The 20639-nt window shown below is 37.7% G+C and overlaps 3 protein-coding genes across 5 annotated transcripts; 2 read left to right on the forward strand and 1 right to left on the reverse strand.

Annotated features, from left to right (window-relative positions):
• Positions 1-1144: 1144 nt before the first annotated feature.
• Positions 1145-11697, reverse strand: LOC145479173 (GDP-L-fucose synthase-like). 3 transcript variants are annotated; one of them, XR_014048397.1, is made up of 12 exons: positions 11606-11697; positions 9286-9441; positions 8399-8513; positions 8086-8139; positions 7058-7206; positions 5073-5212; positions 4537-4601; positions 3230-3296; positions 2908-2987; positions 2141-2240; positions 1467-1613; positions 1145-1272 (listed from the first exon to the last, which is right to left on the reverse strand). XR_014048397.1 is itself a non-coding variant. In XM_081457450.1 (12 exons), exons 3-12 carry the CDS (start codon positions 9420-9422, stop codon positions 1558-1560), a joined length of 963 nt encoding a protein of 320 aa, XP_081313576.1. In that variant the 5' UTR covers positions 9423-9441; positions 10349-10402; positions 11606-11696; the 3' UTR covers positions 1145-1557. The 3 variants fall into 3 exon arrangements, 2 of the variants coding, with proteins under 2 accessions (XP_081313576.1, XP_081313575.1); XM_081457450.1 differs by adding an exon at positions 10349-10402 and having other exon boundaries at positions 1145-1613; positions 11606-11696; XM_081457449.1 differs by having other exon boundaries at positions 1145-1613.
• A 75-nt stretch (positions 11698-11772) lies between these two features.
• Positions 11773-15907, forward strand: LOC145479176 (toll-interacting protein B-like). Its single transcript, XM_081457454.1, has 6 exons — positions 11773-11821; positions 13173-13372; positions 13591-13724; positions 13994-14042; positions 14561-14713; positions 15121-15907. The coding sequence occupies exons 1-6, from the start codon at positions 11800-11802 to the stop codon at positions 15427-15429; spliced, it is 867 nt and encodes a 288-aa protein (XP_081313580.1). The 5' UTR covers positions 11773-11799; the 3' UTR covers positions 15430-15907.
• Positions 15908-15995: 88 nt separating this feature from the next.
• On the forward strand, positions 15996-20631 carry LOC145479174 (dehydrogenase/reductase SDR family member 12-like). Its single transcript, XM_081457452.1, has 3 exons — positions 15996-17886; positions 18628-18792; positions 19056-20631. The coding sequence occupies exons 1-3, from the start codon at positions 17358-17360 to the stop codon at positions 19322-19324; spliced, it is 963 nt and encodes a 320-aa protein (XP_081313578.1). The 5' UTR covers positions 15996-17357; the 3' UTR covers positions 19325-20631.
• The last annotated feature ends 8 nt before the right edge of the window (positions 20632-20639 follow it).

A 20639-nucleotide genomic window follows, 5' to 3' on the forward strand; every position in this document is an offset into this window, starting at 1 on the left:
TTTGATCCCTGCTACGGAGACCATTGTATGTGTCGTTCTTCTGTCTCAGTCTGAATGCTTCCTTTGTTCAAGGGACTCCAGAAGATAACGATTCTTTACAACTTTTAACCGAATTTGGCTCGCTTCTATTTAATGAATCTGTCATATAAGCAATAACCTCCATTTGGCGCGAAAAATATGCTCGAATATTTGTCCGCGGACATTATCTGTTCCGAGAAGCGAACACTTTTCCGATAGCAAAGCATGAGCAAAACTGTGAGCTTCGGGAAACAGGTAATGTCCAAGGACAAATATCTTAGCTTATGTTAAAAGTCAAATGGAGACTATAGTGTTTATTATCCTTCAAATATTTCTCGCCACACGCGCAGGACCCTTCAACTCGTTAGGATGTAGACCTTTGTAGATAGAAAAAATGAGGAGAGGGTTTGGGACAAGGAGCGACAGAAGAAAACGTTATTGGGGTCACCTCCTGTTTTATTTTTCAAGATATATCTATGTATGTATTTCTAAGTTGTTTGCATCTTGAATAAATGCTATGCTATTATTATGTCGTGTAACGCCTGTGACATTATCATAACACAAACGAGGTTGTGACTGATCAAAACTTCTCGGAAGAAAATGTGCTTACAATGTTATTGCCAACTTTAAGGATCTTCGTTATTGCTATCTACCAAATAAATACCAGTCGTGAGTTACCTCCACCGTGTTCCAATATTACGAAAATATTCATGTTAAATATTGACTAGGGAATCTACTTCGAAACTTCGACGTTTTGAAGCCTCGCAAAACAACACTTGCCTAAAATTATTTCAAAGCCCAAATTCTTAACTTCTAGTGCCGTGGGGCATAATTATTAACTTTACAACCAACAGGTGCAGGCAAAAAATCGAGGCCATTTGGATGAAAAGTAGTGCTAAACGCAAGACAGAGACTTCTTGAGTTGCATCATTCAAATGTCCTCCGGCATCGCCTACTGAGGCATGCTGGGTCTTACACAGTCTCTGGACACTCCCAGGTTCAAAAAACAAAGCGGAAAGTCAGACCAAACTTGTTCCCAGGCTCTCTCGCTCACTCTTGGGGATAAAGAGAGAGAGATCCTGGAAACGAGATGGCAGACAGACGAGGCTTAAAAAAAAAATACTACTTTCGTTTCGTTTAGTTTATTACAATTCCTGGCACTAAAATTGGTTTTATTTGGCTTTATTTGCCTTTAACTGGTTTTATTTGCTTTTACAGAGCCTTACAGTTAGTCTTAGACTACGAGTAGTCCCTCTTTCGCTTAGTTCGTCGTGCGTGACGTGAAAGAAAACCGAGAGAAAAAAATGGCCCCGTGAAATCCCGGAGGCGAGCGCGCTCCTTGTCCCCAGGATTTAACGCGGCCATTTTATTCTCGCAGTTTTCCTTCACGTCACGCAGGACGGACTAAGCGAAAGAGGGACTACTCGTAGCCTAACTAAGTCGTAAACAAAAATTGGATATTATTTCCTAGTTCCTTTCATCCTATTTGCGACCCATTTGTGAATTTCCTGCTAAGCAGTCCTGTGGTTGACGAATGCTTCACTTCCGGCACGTCTCGTAATTAGCCAAGAACCAGTCACAAGTTTCCTTGATAGCTGAAGACGAAAAACGTAGCAAAAACATCAGCTCCGTTCTAGAACATTCGACTCTAGTACACCAATGAAAGGGTGTTTCTTTTTCAAATCTTTTTAAGAATAAATATGACTAATAAAGAGCATGCTCTCTGAGACAAAAACAGCAAAAAATTTTGACCGCAAGTCTAGATTAGCCTGTGTTACAGCCGCCCTAGTCATGACAATGACAAGGCTATGAAAGTTACTAACGAAACGTAATGCATATCAAATCACCATGACAACGAGACGAGTCAAAAGTGAGGTACACAGTGAAAAGAGAAAGATGGTTTTAATATGTCCTGGTTGAAAAAAGAAGAATTGGAAAAATCAAGCGTGTTTAAAAAGCCCCTTGGTTGGGCACAAGGACGAAATTTCTTGATAGTTTCACAAGACCAATTTCATTCTGATTACCAGTATCACAAAGACATGATTATTGTTTACTCTTAAGATTGACGTGTATGTAGAGATAAGACAACATGCTCAATTTTAATAGCAAACTGTTTTATTACCTATCTTGGGGTCAGTGAACTTGAAATCTGGCCGGTACTTCCTCAGTTTTGCGTTACTTGCAGTTTTCTTGAACTGGCCATCTGACTTGTTAGTGTCATACTTAAAATGTGTCAAGAATTCTCATTAAATCGCACAATGTGACTCAAACGTACTGCTTTCAACAAGGCACTTCACTCTTTCTTCACTCTCTGTGCTAGGAGTGTAATTATGTACCGTGGAATTGTCCGGCGCAGCCTCGGTCAAAATATGGTGTAACCAACCTATGCTTGAAAATCCACTCTAGAATGCTTTCACTGACGTTTAGGCAGAATTAGTTAGCCGTTAGACCGTTAGTGCAAAACGTTAGAACGCTGTAATGCGTCGTTAGGCAAAACTTGTTAGCCGTTACAACGTTAGAACAAAGCGTTAGAACGATTTGGAGGCCGTTAACTGTCCGTTAATTATCCGTTAGCTTTTAACCGTTTAACGGATAACTGAGTGTTAACGTATGTTTTCTCGTGTACGGTCACATTTCTCGATAGACATGTTTTCACTATAACTTTCGCTGATTGATCAGTGTTGACATAGTCCTGACAATTGACTGATTTTGACAACTTGATTCACTCGCACTTGTTTAAGCTATCAGGTTGCAAACTTAATTAAAAGTGAAATATTTGAGTAGGTTACCACAGTTGCGTGCCAGTAGGACGCCTCTTAAATGTACCTCGATCACAAGCCCTCCCCTAACATATAGAAGCCCCTTGAAAATCCAATTAACAAAGGATACTTCCAGTTCTCCTGTAAATTGCATTCCTTCTACAACCAATTCTGCAGCTTCCTTTATAGACAGCTCGTCCTCCTCGCCAACTGCAAACAAGCAAACGAAAGAGCAGGTTGAGTTTAAATCAAGCACTGTGCTTGAAAGATCTATGACACCCCGTATCGCATTTACTAATTTACAAGGAACATTGTTCAGTACATCAAGGATATTGTATCACGGTCATTTCACTGCTGTCATCCAATGTGCAAGCACTTTATCTAATGGCTGCAAAGATGACCAAAGGTAGTCACGTAGAACTGTTCTAAAATTCAGTGAAAAATTTGCTAACCTGACAGAATAATGGGATCGACTTCATCGTACTCTCTCAGCACCCAGATCATTAACCTGGCAAGATCCTAGAAATACAGAGAAGAATATTCGATGACAATATATAGAAATACGGAGAACATTAGATGATTGTCACAATATATTTGTGTTAAGATGCTCTTCAACAAACTTATAACAAAATGAATCCGATTTTTCATAACTCATCACATCATCATAACTCTACAACTGTCATAATCATTTTCAAACAACTACCTTAAATTTCCGAAAGTAACGACCCCCCAAAATAAGTGATCTCCCGAAGGTAACGTCAAAACCTTGTGGCCGCTAATAAATCCCCAAAGTCGCAAACCCCCCCCCCCCGGAAGTAGCGAGCCCTCCAAAGGTAGTGAGTCCACACCCAACCGCCCCATTCCCCCCTCCCCCCGAAAACAGTGAGACCCAGGTTCAATAATATATTTATTTTTCCAATCAATAGTCGGGAAAACGTTACGTATGGTAACTTGATTTAAAGCAATCTACAACAAGGGAAGGTATTGCTTATCCTACGAAGCGTTGTGAAATGTCAATTCGTGCTTCATCAGTTAACGTTGCGCTGTGCTAAAACAAAACCCTTAGAATTTTCAACAAGTAACAAGAACGTAATATAGGAAACTTTGATTAAAATTAGTATGACAGGAGCGTATTAAAAGGAACGTTTCTTCAAATTTAAATTGAAAACCCGAGCCCCAAAGGCTGCTAATTCTGAAGGTAACGAGGGCCGTTACTTTCGGAAGTTTACGTGGTAGGCTACTTCAAGAACAGGAGTGATTTTGAAGAATGATTTGAAAGATTTTAATTAGTGATATTTATTTATTGAGATATCACAAACGGAAGCCATGTACATGAAATGTACTAGAGAGACTCATGGACTGTAAAGCAAGAAGTCAGTTCAAGAACCTTCTTTGAGTGGTTTACCTCCTATCATTATAGAATAATACACTGAATATACTCTAGACAGTTGTAACCTTCAACTCTTGAAAAGCCATCCTCCTGCCACAGAGGAGTTTTAGTTTGCACCCATATCTCTTGAAATTCCAGTTCTGCTTCATACTTTCCATTAAAAATTTTGGTTTTTGACAGTCAGACCCTCTGCCCCTTTCCTATACCCCTCCTTAGGGTGGGTATGGATATTTATGGCACCACACAATGAAATTGCAAACATTAAATTCAACCTTAGCGTGCATAAAAGTTGGTTTTCTTTCTACCCTAAACCTCAACCACTCAGCACACAGTGTACTCTTTCAAGAGAGTATCTCATTTACCACTAACCTTAGAGTAGATGAACTGTCTTCTTGGTGAACCAGTCCCCCAAACTACAAGGGGCTTGCCTTCCTCTACACAATAATAAAAGTGGTGAAGAAAACAAGTTAATGATTTTCTTTATCATTAATAAATGCATGTACATGCAAATTGCCACTGGGCATACAAAGACCACCTTTAAATAACAACTGATTAACAAACATGCAGTCAAATGACTTTCACTACAATATCAATCAAATAAATGCATTGTTCAAAACATGGTTCAAGTTGTTAAACCCAAGGCTGTGGTCTAAGAAAAATTATGAGTCTGAGCCCAAAGGTTCCTACCCACAGAATCATGGGTACCCAGCTCTTAAGCTTATATGAAGAAATTAAGTTTTTCCAGTTGCCCAAAGGCAAAAGTTAGTCAGCTGTGGCACACAGGCACTTCAAGAGCTCAGCCCTGAAACCAGGAACTAAATTTTACACATGTAGTTATGATATCTGTTTCTTTTTCTATCTGGTACAAATTTCTCAAAGTTATGCTTATGGCATTTTTAACTCACTCTGTGCTAAGTAAACCTTATGAATCAATCCTGGAAGAACATGGGAATCCTCCAGATGAAAGTTATCATGCATTCCATAAACATTGGTCGGCACAACACTGGTAAACATACATCCATCAGGATACTGCTGGTGGTATGCCCTGTGAAAAAAAACAAAAAACAGCTTTATTAATTTGGTTTTTATACTGCAATGTTTGATTTCGTGCCTGGGAGCTCAAGTGGGGTTTGGGAGTCTACTAGGAGTGTAGCACTTACATGTAATATTTCCTTTTCAATATTAACATCTAAATGTGTGAAACAAAGGAAAGATCATTTGTTTGAAGGAATTGTGTGCTAACATGAAAATAACAGTTGAGACTCTAGAAGACTAGTTGTTTAGTTTAGGACCAGTTGACATGGTCTTGGTTGTCTTATCACCTTCCTATTCTACACACCAATAACATGAAGCAAATGTTTTTTTCAAAATGCTGTTAAACTGTTGGAATAATGTCAGTGGTAAAGATTTACTGGTAGTCTGTTTTTCTGATGTAAAGAAATTTGAAAGAAATCACTTTGATTTAATCATGTGCAAATTCATGCCTGCTAGCTTCAGAATAGACAGAATGTTTTAGCTTTTTAACTGAATTATTTTAGTTTTAATAAGGGCACCAATTATAATAATATTCCTTATGTAATGGGAATACTGTCGTGTTGGTTTAGGTAATAGCGTTCAATGAACGCAAACCTAATTTTGACCTGTGGTTTTCCAGGGTTGCGTTTCCTGTGCACAGTTATAAGCAGAAAAACTCAACATTCCTGTAAGGACACCAAAATGGCCACCCCACTTGATTTTTGCTGGGGGCATGTCACGGCCAGTAAACTGGTACTGTTTAATACTAAGACATGTGATAAGACATGTGGTGAACATGCGAGCATGTAAGCAGACCATGCGAGCCTTTATACCGGATCTTTCGTTGACTTCTTTCCATTCAGGCACCGTGGGCTTCGCTATTTTGTGCTCTCAGCGTTGGATACTGGTGAATATAAATGCTTCGACGGTAGCATTTATCGAAATCTGAGAGAACTTTCCTGGTTTATTTTGTACGTTACCAAACACGACTTTGAATCGCCTTGGCTTTGGAATGTTAATTGTGGGAACAGCTATATTTTGATTGCATTTGTTGATTAGCTCCAGTCGTGACAGATACATGCAGCTCAGTCTTTATCTGGTCAAATATTTCTGGAATCGGTGTAAAAAGATCCATGAGAGTGTGCCAGTGAACCAAGGAACGGCAAATTATGTAAATACTGTTGACTTTATTCATCATGGGAAATACGCTAACCAGTCACACAGAGTTTGTTTACGCTGACAATAAACGAGCACATGACTGCAAATGTTTGCTTATATTTGTGCTTCCAGCTTAGAATAATGTATATAAAATAAACTTTTTCAAATTAAGTTTTACGCTTAAACATTACCAGTTAATGAGAGAATATTTAGCACAAAATTTGAGTCTAAGGAAACTGGCGCTGTCACGCAACGAATCAACAAATCATAGTTCATACAGGGACCCCTTAAACTGGCAAGGACTTTGACACCATGATATATCTGTCTGTAAAACCTCGGTTGTTGATGCAAAACGTTGATTTTAGCAATAGACAGAGGTTCAAAGTCAGCTAGTGAAACCATTCACTTAAGGTATATATATTAAAGTGACGGCGTCGAATACACTCTCATAATCTTTGATTACTACTAGTTATTAATAAATAGGGGCCCTAATTAAGAGTAACAGAAACATGATTGGGGGGACAGATTAGAAAAAGGGTCGCTTATTGGAAGGAGAGGACTAAATTGAATCATTACTGGCAGTCACTGTATAAGCACAGTACTTGAAAAATACTGGAAAGATCTTTAATTTTCAACTTCTAGCAATTGAATACAAATTAGAGTTGCAGCTTAAATGAACCATAAACTAAGCGAGTCATGCACGGAACATTTATCATACCTGTTTTGCACATCAATCATACGTTTAGCATATGAATAGCCAAAGTTAGAAGTGTGGGGAGGTCCATTATGAACCATTGTTTCATCTATAGGATATGTTGTCTTGTCTGGAAAAATGCAAGTCGAGAGACAAGAGACGCATTTCTTCACCTGCATTCAACAAATGAAAAACATTAGCATGTGTTGACCCATGCTTGGCTTCTGGAAAATCCTGCTCCAAGCATTGACATTTAAAACTTTGCTCAAGAGACAGCTGGCATAAATAGGTTCACTATTAGGAAACTGTCAAGTTAACTGACCCAAAAGGTGGCCTGCAATATACTAGTGCCTGGATTAAAATATAGTGAGAGGTACTTATCAACGGAACTTTGCACCATGCAGTGTTGGGCCTGTAATTCTAGGGGGGGGGGGGGGGGAGGGAGAAAGACTACATGTCGGATAAGGACCCAGAATGCAAAACAATAGAATAGAATGCAAAAGAATGCAAAACTTGAAGGTTATTAAGTCACAGGGAGCTGAGGAGTCTTTTTTGACAATAATTCCTACTAAATTCACTGTAAAAATACAGCACAAACTGGTTTTGTGGGTCAAATCATTGGGCCCAGGACTGTCATTAAGTTTTGATTCACTGGTACCCTTGATCTTCACACCTGTAACAAACCTGTTACTTTATGGGTGAATTATATCAACTACAGGTAAGTTCAACTGTAACATCAAGGAAACATCAAGCATACTCAGCTGAAACAGGCGTTTTGCATTACAACCTTTAGTTGTAGCCCTGTTGGTGGTAACAGTCTAAGCAGTCAACAACAACACAGTCTTATGACAGTAACATTGATCACCTACAGAGATTTGATTTTACACTGCAACTGAATGGCAAATTTAGCTGGAAATAATACAGTCTAGCAACTCCCTTGGGTAGGTGTAAATTCAAAGCTAAAAATTACCTTGAGCATTAAATGTAATATGATCAGCCACCCACAAAGACATCTCAAAAAACAAGCATATTAAGGTACTACGGGTACCCACCTTACTCAGGTGACAATTGTTAAGAACATTATCATTTATCTGCGTATTCATCCGCTGCAAACAAAAACAGAGGAAATGATAAAGTAGGAGGTAGGAAGGCAAATGATTTGTCAATCACCTGATTAAAACTGTTGAACCAAGGTCTAGGATTAATGTTGGTAGCAAATCCAGAGGATCTTACAGTGTAGTTTCAAGAAGATTCTTGATATTGACATTACTAAAGGCGTGCAACAGGGTAAAGGCAGGGTAAGGGGTTGAAGAGAATTTCTCAAACATGCCAAGTATAAGTTACGATGAAAACTGCCCTACATACCCAAAAATCCAGATTATATTTGAGGTTCTTAAAGAGACCACCAACCAAAGCTGCCAAGTGAATAACATGGGTTGGCTTGTGTTTGTCAAAAATTGCTTTAGTTGCAGCTGCATCGCTAAAAAATAAAAGCACAAAAAAGGTTATCATTTAACTATTGATGAAAAAAAAGGTACCAAATTTGGCAGAAAGCATCCTTCTGGATTTTTTATTACTTAACTACCAAGTAATAACAAAAATACAATTATTTTCAGTCTCCTGTCCTTCACAACAATAATTATTGTGAACAATTATTGTGCCACATGTGTAAATAACTCAAATGAGTGTTACAGTCAAACCTGTATATAAAGGCCAAGTATTACACGGCCACCCTCTACTAAGTGGCCAGTTCTCAAAGTCCTGATTTTTCGCTCATGCAAACGCTGTATTTGTTACCCTATTAGGTGGCCACCTCTATTAAGCAGCTGCAGCCACCCTGTAGCAGTCCTATGTTTGTCTTTCTTTGTCGTTTTTACCTGTATTAAGTTGTGTATGTGTTGATTGTCCTATTGTTTCCTTGCATGAAGTGTTTTTGTAGACACGCCATTAAAACTGACATTAGACAACACCCAGTGAGTATTTTCAGTGATCCTGTATTAAGCGGCCACCTGTATTGAATGGCCAGTTCCTCAAGTCCAGTGGGTGGCTGTTACATGTATATACAGGTTCAACTGTATTTACAATGTGCTCAGCATACATTGTGGGGTCAACCACCTTAAACGAGGAATTTAAGGAATGGCTTGAAGTAAAACGTTCCTTTTAACATACTGTATGTTCAAAAATAGAAACCAAAGTATCACTAATCTGCTTGGGGCTTGACATTTGTTACAGATTTATAGTTGAGACCTTACCAGAGGTCTCCATCTTTAGAGGACAGAAATATCCAAGTTTCATCAGATCTGCTTTCCTCTTTTGCTACCACTTCCTCCAGAGCTTTTCCGACAAGACCAGTGCCACCAGTTACAATAATTCTTTTTTGCTCAGCCATATCAAGACAAAGTTATGTGCTTTGGAAGAAAGCAAACGATAATAGAAGTTTTAGGTCTAAAGTTTTCAAAATTCAGAAAATATGAATAGAGCATTATGATAACATAATTTACAAACAGAACAGAGGGGTACAAAATGACTACTGATGTAGATGACATTTATCTAGTAGATCTCATTTAAGGATTATCAAAAGTTAAAGATTCACCCCTAAATGAAAAAGCTACAAAAGCTGCCAGCAAATTGAAGTTCACCTAAAATGATAAATTTGATTCAAAGTTTTCCAGTTTTTGAAAATGACTACTGTATTTCATGTTCATATTGACCATAGCGAAATTATCTCAAGGCTCCAGTTAAGTCAGATATATGAGTCATAGACCAAGTGTGAGGCCAAGATGGCTGCATTCTGGTGACGCTTTTATTTAGTGCATGTTTGTAGATCGAGATGCACAAACAAAGATCACTGTCAATACGTATTTACCAAAAAAGCTTGGCCAAAAGCCTGTGTCACAGCTGCACCCCCTCCCCCTCCCACCCCGTGAAAAAAAAAAAGTCAAAGAGATGGATCTGTGGGTTACTGCTGATAATCATGTCCAAGATCATGTGACTTCTCCTGGAATGTGTAGAAAATGATGTCATTGGTTGATCGATTGTTTGCAGTTTAAGGGTAATGGTGGTGAATTGTTGGAAATTAGCGTTTTGTGTTGTATTGGTGTTGGCTGGGAACACAAAGGAAATTTGTAACACTTTCTGAGTGAGATATAGATTTAGAATTTGAAGTTGAAAAGTAAGATTAATCAAGTAAATTATCAGCATTTCATGGAAATCGTGTTAAAATTATTTTGCAAGTTGTCTGTTTTTTAATCTGTGAACGTTCAAAGGTCATGAACTGTCTCATGCAAAGATCATGTGTAGAGAGTAATGTCCTACATTGTCTCCTTGTGTCATGTCAGCTGTTGCAACACCGAAATGGTTTTAAAATGCCTGAAAAATTCATGCAAGGAACATGATTATGAAAGGTAACACACAGATGCTCTCTCTCTCTCTCTTTCTCTTTTTAGGAAGGGTGGATGTAACACAGGCTATTTGGTTGCATTTGCCAGAAACAAAGGGTAATCAAGAGCAGGTGACTTTCAAAATGAAACTATTTTGAAGCTGATAAACCATCAATATACTATACACATGTTTCTCCTCTTTCTCCAGGTTCAAAATACATAATATACTTTCACATTCAAATAATCTTTATTTATAGTATACACAAAAATTATGTTCTTCTTAAGAATTGTGCTCATTGAAAATGCAGGTCTATGGTACATTATTGACAAAATTGCTTTTAGCCATAAATCAATTAAATTCATGTTATCATGGATAATTTTTAAATTCAAGGATGCCTGGGTCTTCTGCAGCTGAACTAAGGTAAGTGTCATCTGCATAAATTACAAAATTAGTGGTACATTATTGATAAATAATTGCTTTTAACCATAAACAGTTAACATCAATTCATCATTGATTTTAAATTCAAGGAATTCTGCAGCTGAGGTAAGATAAGTGTTATCTGCATACAATATAACAAAATGACATGAGGGGAGGTCATTAATAAAATAGTTGGGGGCCAACACTAGATCCCTAAGGGATGATCCCAGATGGATATCACAATTATAACATTACAAAAATCGGCTTGTACTCCGATCAGTGATAGTTTGCAACTTTTACACTGTGGCACTAAAACCAAGTAATGGATTTAATTTATAGTTAACACCACTCAACACTAATCGCCCAAATAAAACATGCTCTTTAGTCTTAAGCGTAATTAATAAGCTAATACAAATTCTCGATATCATACTCAAACCCAAGAGTTGTATGACACTTTACACGAACACTGCATACGTACATACGCTTACATATACGCTCGCATACACGTGCAAAGTAAGTCAAAATATTTTCCTCTCCGTCGCCAGACTCCATTCATTAACACTGTGGGCTTGGCCATGGAAAAAGTCAAGTGAACATTTTGTTACAGCCGGTTACATATATAACTCAATTCAAATTGATAGTCGGTAAGTTCTTATGAGGGACCCACATTATGCACACAGCAGGGGCTATACATGTACGACCAAACCAAAATGGATCAACTGTTTTATCGAAAGGTTCCGCTCGCAGAATAAATCACAGTCGCTAAAAACCTACCTCTCGTTAGCTGTGATCTGTTCGTGAGCTCCCTCCTTGATGAAGTTCTTTCACCGCCGCAACTGGGCTTAGTGACCTATCCTCCTGACAAGTGTTGCTGTAGACGTGTCACACGCGCGATTCCGCATTTCTTCGCGCGAGGAACGCGAAGGGAGTGAAAAGCATCATGGGTAGGATCACGGAAGTTTGTCAAGATGGCGGCTGTTCCTTCATCAGGTAAGCAAATTTTGTTATTGAAATGACAATGAATTTTCCTCTAAACATGGAGAAGAGAGGTTGTTACATCATATTTACTAGTAACAAATCTGTAGATAAAAGTCCCTTATGAGCACTGAACTAATGAAAAAACTGTAAAAGTGATAAGGATGGCATGCAAGAACGACAGAAAATAAGGCTTGCTGTTGTCGACAGTCCATTTCATACATAAACCCGTGATTATTTCCTTTTCGTTATTGTTTACTTGCCCTGAAGACGATTTAAGAAGATAAACGTGCACTATTTTAATGTCACGCATAACAAAGGACAAGTTATAATTGTATTGCTATGTATTTTCGCGTATGACTGTATATGAGATTTTTTGATGAGCAACACGACATAGCTATAATTAACTTCACTGTGTCATATATAAAGAACCAAAATGAGTCGACAAATTCACTCATTCATTCTCAGTTGAATACTAACGGTAAAGTAAAGGTAATTAATGGTAAATAATACTAGCCAAACAAGAATGTTAAGACGTTAAGATGTAGTGAATTTAAATGTAACGGTATGGATCTGGGACGGTTGGCCATTTCTCACACAATGTCAGGAGAGAGGGCCAGAGAGGAGGCCAGAACTGGACTATAGTAGATGTGTGAGCAGATTAATACTTCCGTCAAAAGAGATTTTCCACTATTGATAATTTAATTAAAAGTAGCTTTAAATTGAGTGTCACATTGTGTCACATAATCAAAACCAAAGAAAGTACAGTAGCCAATCACAACAGACATAATTCCAAATCTTGAAGAATTTGAAGCAAGTATAGTCAATCAGCACTTCAGGGCCAACAGTCTTCATTGCTGTTTCTTCTTTATTTGTTCTGATGTGGCAGGCAAGTTTCAATTTTTTTTTCATTTTGTGCTATTCTCATTAAACAAAACTTAACATCATTAAATTAAATGCAGTGCTGTAAAGTAAAGCCAAAACAATTCTCAATTATCTCCATCATTCCAATACTATTTGAAACTGACAGTTTTGACAGTACCAACAATGAATTAATGCTAAGATCACTTCATGGGATATATTCAAATTCTATTTGTAGCATGTACAGTGGAACCCTGTTAATAAATATGGCCACCTCGCTATTACAGCCACTGTATTCCAGCCCCAACAAAAGCTCAATCGGTCATTTTATTTTTTAAAAGAACCCAGGTAATATGGCCACACCACTAATATATGGCAAGATTTTTGTGGTCCATATTGGTGACCAGATTAATGAGGTTCCACTGTATAATAATAGGATGTTGATACTGTTACATATTTATGGGTACATAACCAATATTGAATTATCGCTTATTTTTGGTGCTAGGATCTTCCAGACGAAACGTAATGACTGGTGATTTGCCAGAGGATTTCTTGCGGCTATCACCAGCAATGAATCAAGCTTCCCAATCTACCGGGAGAGGGCAGATGGTCCCAGTACAGCCTGTAACTTATTATCAACCTACAGGGCTTATGCAGCCGTATCAACAACAACCCATGGGGAGACTTAGTGTCACAGTACAACAGGTCTGTATAATCTTTATATAAGGGATAATAGGTAAATGTAAATACATGTTTGGACAAAAGTAAAGAGTTGAAGAGAGAGATGGCATGATATAAAGAATAAGATAGAACATACTAAACTCAGAGCGGGTCATACCCTCTGTGTGTTTCTTTATTTTTCTTGTAGTCTATTTTTTTTCAAAAAGAACTGTTTCATATTATATTGTATTATTTTTTTACAGGCTAAGTTAGCCAAGAACTATGGTCTTACACGCATGGATCCTTATTGCCGTGTCACTGTTGGAAACCATGTATTTGAAAGTCCAACAGCTCATAATGGTTCAACAAATCCTCGCTGGAACAAGCTAATGTCAATGTGAGTTATCCTCAATATTACAAGGGAATTTAAAACTGAAGAATCTGACATACGAATGATTGCTGAAACGAAGAATTTTTTTGCAAATTATGTGTTGTTTCTACATTTACACAATAAATATTACACCTTTTCCTTTTTTTAAAATAGCTCAGAGAAAATGTTTCTGGTTTTTTAGACTTGAGGACACACTGCCTCCAGCCTATCAAAACAAGCAATTTCTTTCAGTGTTTTCTTATTGTTTGTTAACAATAATCACTTTTGTTTTACAGACCTGTACAAGAAGGTGTGAAAAACATCTATGTGGAAATTTTTGATGAGGTATTGTCATTTTCAAATAGAAAACCATAAAAATGTTTGTCACCTACTCATATCTTGTTTTTTTGTTGTTCATTTTTATTTTATTTTACTGTTCATACTTGATTTTTTAGTACCATCTACAAAATATGAGTCACTGAAAAATATTTAGTATAATAATTTTTATTTTTACTTTTCAACATTGTCATCTCCTGACTACAGCTATTCCAGAATCAAACACATGTCTGGAGGTAATTCTCTGTTGGTGATTAAAAATTCAGACCTTGTCAACCTGTATAGAGTACAAATCTGAACATCATCAAAGACATGAAAGGAAAATAAAGGTGATCTCTAATGAAAAGTAGAGATTTGTTACAATTAACACAGGGTCAGAAATCTTCAGAAAGTTCATGTCTTGGTTAAATTAGAAAAACAGCAATTTTCTTGTGATTACTGCTTCAAGAATCGCCAAACACCAGAAAATTAAAAGATCATTAATTTCTACTACTAATTACCTACATGCGATACTCACTGGTTTTCAGCGAGCATTTTCTATGGATGAGCGTATTGCTTGGGGTTTGATTGCCATCAAGGATTCAGTGTTTGAAGGGGAAACTTTAGAAGACTGGTACTCCCTCACTGGCAAGCAAGGAGAAGATAAAGAAGGCATGATCAATTTGGTATTTGCATACAGGGTAGGAAAGATGTTTGCATTGTTTATAATCAATGAGGTGAAACTGGGAAATTTATAAATAAAACTTAAATGAGTGCTGCTGTCATTTTTAAACTCTAAATTTGAAGTGTATACCTTAAGACAGTACTGTAATATGTTATAAGGAACCCTATAGTTATAGTTTGATTTTGTAGAACAGTGTGCTTGAAATTCAGAGGAAACTGAATTAGCAATGTTTAGCTAGACTGTTTAGACTTAGGTAGACTAGATTTCATTTCCAAACTAGTAGTTTGTTTTGTGCTTGTTACTCACAGGTGGAATTTTGGTAACTGTGCCAAGTGTCAAGGTCGACTTGTAGGAAGTGTAATGTTTGGCTTGAATCTTTTTGAATAAGTGCTTATCGAGGGTCTGATCTTCTACTCATTTTAGAAAGTACCTGCTGCACCTCCCCAAGCCATGGTGTATCCTAACATGCCAATTATGATGGTACCTCAGCCAGTTGTCCCTGGCACTCAAGTTGTTTACCCTGGAGGATATGGGCCTGGACAGCCAGTACCTACAGGTCAGCTGCAGCAGCAGCAGCAGCAGCAACCACCAAGGTTCAGTGAACAGGACGTATCAGGCTTGAAGGATATGTTTCCAAATATGGAAGAAGGGGTCATTCGGTCAGTGCTTGAAGCTTGTGGGGGAGATGTTAATGCCGCTACAACTCATCTGCTGAGTATGACAGACTCTTAAATGACACTGTTGTGAAGAGGACTTGTGATCTACTGTATACAGCTCAAGTGGCAGTGAAGCAGCCATGTGACAATTAGAAAATTATTTTAGAACTGAAGTGAAACCCTGAACTACTACAGATAAACTTCTGCTCTCTCTAGAGGAAAATAAGTATAATAATGGTTGTTCATAGCTAAAAGTCTATGAACAACAGTTCATGAATTTAAAACACTGACAATGCAAAGCTCTTGTGAATTATTTTAAAGGTTGATAATACACACAAAGGCTTTGAATAGAATGATTCCTTAGCTTTCTTGTGTTTTTTTAAGTAAGTGTACGTAGCAAATAATTTTAGACTTAAAAAAGCTGTATCCATACAATAGCTGCTAGTCAAGACTACAATGACACCATTGGAAAAGCAGTACATACAATCACTGTGCTTCTGGACAGATGGTAGTCAAATTCAGATTTTAAAATAAAGTCATATAATATGGCAATTATTTGTCTTCATTTGTGAGACATAATCTGCCCTGTAATCAGAGGTGTATCAAGAGTAATTTGTTATGAAGCATGCATGTGCCAACAGCAGAAAGCAAAGAGGGACATGGGTATGAGTATAAAGTATGAAAAGAAAGCACAGAGACCTACCAGTAGTTGCAAGTGTGAAAAGTTTTGTGCTTATCTCCCACCCATGAACAATTATGTTTACATTTTCTCAGTGATTATTCTTTAGAGTTGCCTTACGTGGATATTTCAATAAGAACCAGTTTATTGTTTAAAACCATAACAGTGTACAAGGCTAAACCTATACCTACTGTGAGTATAAGCTCTCCAACTCTCACAATTTGTTTGTAACTTATATCCTCACAGAACATTGTAATTCAAAAACAGAGAACCATGGCAACATGGACCATGTTATGGGCTGCCGAGAGAACAAATGAATACATTCTCAAGTTCAGATTGCAGATCAAAACTTTTTCTACATTATACCATAAAATCCCACGTTAAAGCCCTGGGCTTATATAACTTTATAAGGGGTTCTGGGTGGGGGGCTTATATCCAGGGGGCATATAAGCGGAATGAAAAAAAAGATGTTTCAGAACAAGGAGAGAAAAGTTATCTGAGAAACGGATTAAAGCTAACATACCATTACATTTAGAGCTATATTTATATTTACACCTACAATATATTTATAAAACACAAAAGGAATGCACTTATACATCAGATGGGCTTTTATCTGGGGGGGTTTATATCCGGAATAATATCCTTGTTAGCAAATAAGAGGGCCTATATATCTGGGGGGGGGGGGGGGGCTTTAGCATGGGATTTTACAGTATTCCCTTCATCAAGAGTGGTTTCTTGTTAGCTTATACCTCAATCCCAGGCTCATTCTCGTTTCCTCTGAAAAGGGGAGGGAGCCTTGGATCAAAGTTGCTCCCTCCCCCAATATAAACTCCCATCCAAAAACCCCTAACGAAGTTATAAAAAGAGAAGGTTTTTAACTGGGGTATTACGGATAACTTGCTTCTCTTTGCACACAAATTTAACTTTCAACTCGGGTGACGCGGCTCCTAAAAGCAATGAAGTGAATGCGTGACAATCATTTCGTGTTGTGTGACGACATCAGCCTTGCATATGGGAATGCACACATATGTTTTAAATCCAACATTTACAAACTTTCCAAACAGTAAGAGTCAGTGTCGTGTTATTTTGATGTGTAAAGCACTATTTTGGGGAAAAGGTTTGCTCCTTCCTTACTTCCGTGCCTGTGAGCCTGGACCCTACCAAAATCACGTCGCAAATATATCACGCTTTTGTCACGCAAGCTAATATATGTGTCAAAATAGTCAAGCCTTCGGTGGACTTAGCGACAATCCTTCTTGGCCTGGGCTAATTCACTTCTTCAGACAACATTTTCTTTTGTTAAAATTTACCAAAGAAGTGGGAAAATGACGTTTTATAGAAATCTAGTTTGGTTTACCAAAGGTTTTCGTGAATACACGAAGAACGGCTACCTCGCTGCCGAGAAGTCGTTTGATCCCAAAGCCCTTGACGTTGATGTTTCGTCTCGAGCATTCATGATAACAGGCGCAAATAGCGGCATTGGAAAAGATACCGCCGCTTTCTTAGCTAAGAAAGGAGCTACCGTACACATGGTCTGCCGAAGCGAAACGAGAGGTGAAGAGGCTCGAAAAGAAATCTCTGAATCATCAGGAAGCGACAAGGTGAAACTACATATTCTTGACATGTCCCAGCCAAGGAAGGTTTGGGAATTCGTGGAGAAGTTTTCATCTTCCAGTGAAGCTCTTCACGTATTGATCAATAATGCTGGTTGTATGGTGAATACGAGGGAAGTTGACAAAGACGGTTTGGAAAAGAACTTTGCCACTAACTCTTTGGGAACTTACGTTTTGACCACTGGTCTCATACCGTTACTCGCAAAACACGAATCTCCTAGAGTTGTAACAGTTTCCTCAGGTTTGTACAAAACAAATGATGTTGCCGCTCATTTTTTTAAAATAACGAGAGAATATCTGAACGTTTCCATTTTTCCAGCGCGAGGCAGATGCGCAACATAAGAACGTTGAGAGGATGGCATTCATTGTGCGATTACGTAACAGCTTGAATACGACTTTTCTCGCGAAATGACCGCCCGTTTTGAATAAGGACCAATATGGCTTGGAAATACAATGTTTATGAGGAAAATTATTCTCAAATCGAAATTTTGGATTTTGACTTTTCCTTAAAAACATTTTGGGTCACGAGAAGTCAGTGGGAAGATGGGTAGGGGCTGGGTGATGGGCAACTCCCTATTTGACACTTGGTTGGGTGTTCAACATGGGGTGGCAATGAATATTAGACATCATACAGCCCACAATAAGGGTTAGGGAATGGTAAATTCAAGATAGTGTGTTGTATCCATAATGATTCACATGTCAGGGCTATCATTAAGGGGCATATCACATAACACCTGTTACAGCCGAGTATGCTTGATGACCCCTTGATGCTGTGAGTGAACTTGTCTTTTGTTGATACAATTCACCCACAAAGTAGCAAGTTTGTTTCAGGTGTGAAGTCCATGGCAACAGGTGTATTTGGTGCTTTTGTTTTGTGTAGACTGAGATTATTTAAGCTCAGAACTTAAGGACAAATAATATAAACAAAAGACGTTTTACATTATGGTACATATTGAAGTACTCATTAGCATTTTTATCACAGGAGGTATGCTAGTGATGAAACTGGATAGAAAAGATCTGCAGTTGGAACATATGAATCCATTTGATGGTACCATGGCTTATGCACAGAACAAACGGCAGCAAGTCATTATGACTGAAAAGTGGGCAGAAAAACACAAGGAAATTTTCTTTTCTTCCATGCATCCAGGTAGGACGCTAACTAGTCTTATAGCCTAGAATTTCTAATTAGCTTTTCACTGAAACCTCGTTTTCAAACTGTGTGACCACCCCAAAAAATGCTTTCGACATGATCACTTTAAATAACCAATAAGAAGCCCCTTCCTGTACTGAAGAAGTGATTTAATTAATTTACCATCTCTTTGTCTTCTTGGTAAGGACCACAGCCAGTGGTCCGTACCAGTGGTCGCTGAAAGCCTTTGACCAGTGATTAATTAAGATCATTTTTTGCAGGTTGGGCTGACACTCCAGCAGTACGGACGTCAATGCCAGGTTTTCATCAAAAAATGAAAGACCGTCTGCGCACTTCTGAGCAGGGAGCAGACACAATCATATGGCTCTCCGTTGCTGATATGTCAAAGGAGATTAGTGGTGCATTCTATCAAGATAGAAAACCAGTAGCAACACATTTACCACTGGCATGGTCAAAAGCATCTGACACAGACAAAAACGAGCTGATGAATGATCTTGAAAAATTGGCATCAAAGTTTAAATCTGGGTGAACTGAAAATAATACTGTGTTTACCTATTGCTTTTCCAGGAGAACAGATGTTTTCACTGCTTGCCACCATTATGTAATGCTATGGCAATGGTAACAAAAGACTGGCAGTTGCATTTAAGGGCTTAATTTGCATTGCTGCACCATATGCTGTCAAATATGAAGGTTAATAACTGGCTTAATTAGTAGGGAATTTATGCAAATCAAAGAGAATGTTGCCAAACTAAAGAGTTAATGAGCAGAGACCAATGGCAATATACATGCAACATAAAATAAAATGTTAGTACATTTCTTTGCTGTCCTCTCCAAAACAACCACTTTATATGTCCAAATTCTGCACTTTCTGGAGAACATGAACCAAGGTGAATTATTTAGAACATACCTACATACATACATAAAATTCATTGTGTCTTAACATCTAGCTGATGGGGAAAAAACCCCTCTACTAATTGAGGACACTTAATATAATTAATAACCTACCAACTATTTTCCAATGAACTGATTTCTTTCTTCACATATTGAGAGGAGGATAGTTCTAACACTGATAGACAGACTCAACAGATCCAGAGATATGTGAAATTCGTATTTTTATAAGCAGTATTGCCAGGGAAACTTTTGATGTTATTCTACGAGACTCAACCGAGACATTAATTTTTACTTATCCAGAGAATCTTATAGTAGCATTAAAAGTAACATGCTATCCAGGAAACTGCAACACAAACTTGGTTGGATTCATGGCTAAATTGTGTGGGAGATCTTCTGTGAAAGTTTTGTATGCCTGCATAAACCAATGGAGTAATAACTTCAGTGCTAAAAATGATATTAAGCTCTTGAGCTGTTTTTACTTTTACGATGATGTTAACAAAATGTTAAACACTGTCTTACCTAACTTGCTTATAGTTTAGTACATAAATTATTAACAGTATTATTAAAAAAATAAAAATTATTCATAGTATTATAAACAAATAAAGCTTATCAAATGTTATGTTTAGTATTAGATACTTTTATGAGAGTTACCTAATGGTTGGTTGGTGTGCTCGACTCCGGATCACGTCGATAGCAATGGCAAAGTCAATACAGTAAGATTGAGGTTTGAGATTTTCCTGTAAAGACCGAATGTTCAAGGACAGGTAAATAAGTTGTTTATTATATGGCTTTTTGCTTTGTTTTTGCAGGCCTGTAATTGGCCCATGGTCATTACAGGAGAAAACGCCCTAAAATTAGCCAATCAGAGCATGTGTTATATCCACTTCAAAGACAAGCCATATATAAATGTCAGCTATTGTAAAGAAAATAAAGAAGTTTTCTAAACATGTTGT

Source organism: Orbicella franksi, chromosome 2 (genome assembly GCF_964199315.1).
Source record: "Orbicella franksi chromosome 2, jaOrbFran1.1, whole genome shotgun sequence".
NCBI lineage: Eukaryota > Metazoa > Cnidaria > Anthozoa > Scleractinia > Merulinidae > Orbicella > Orbicella franksi.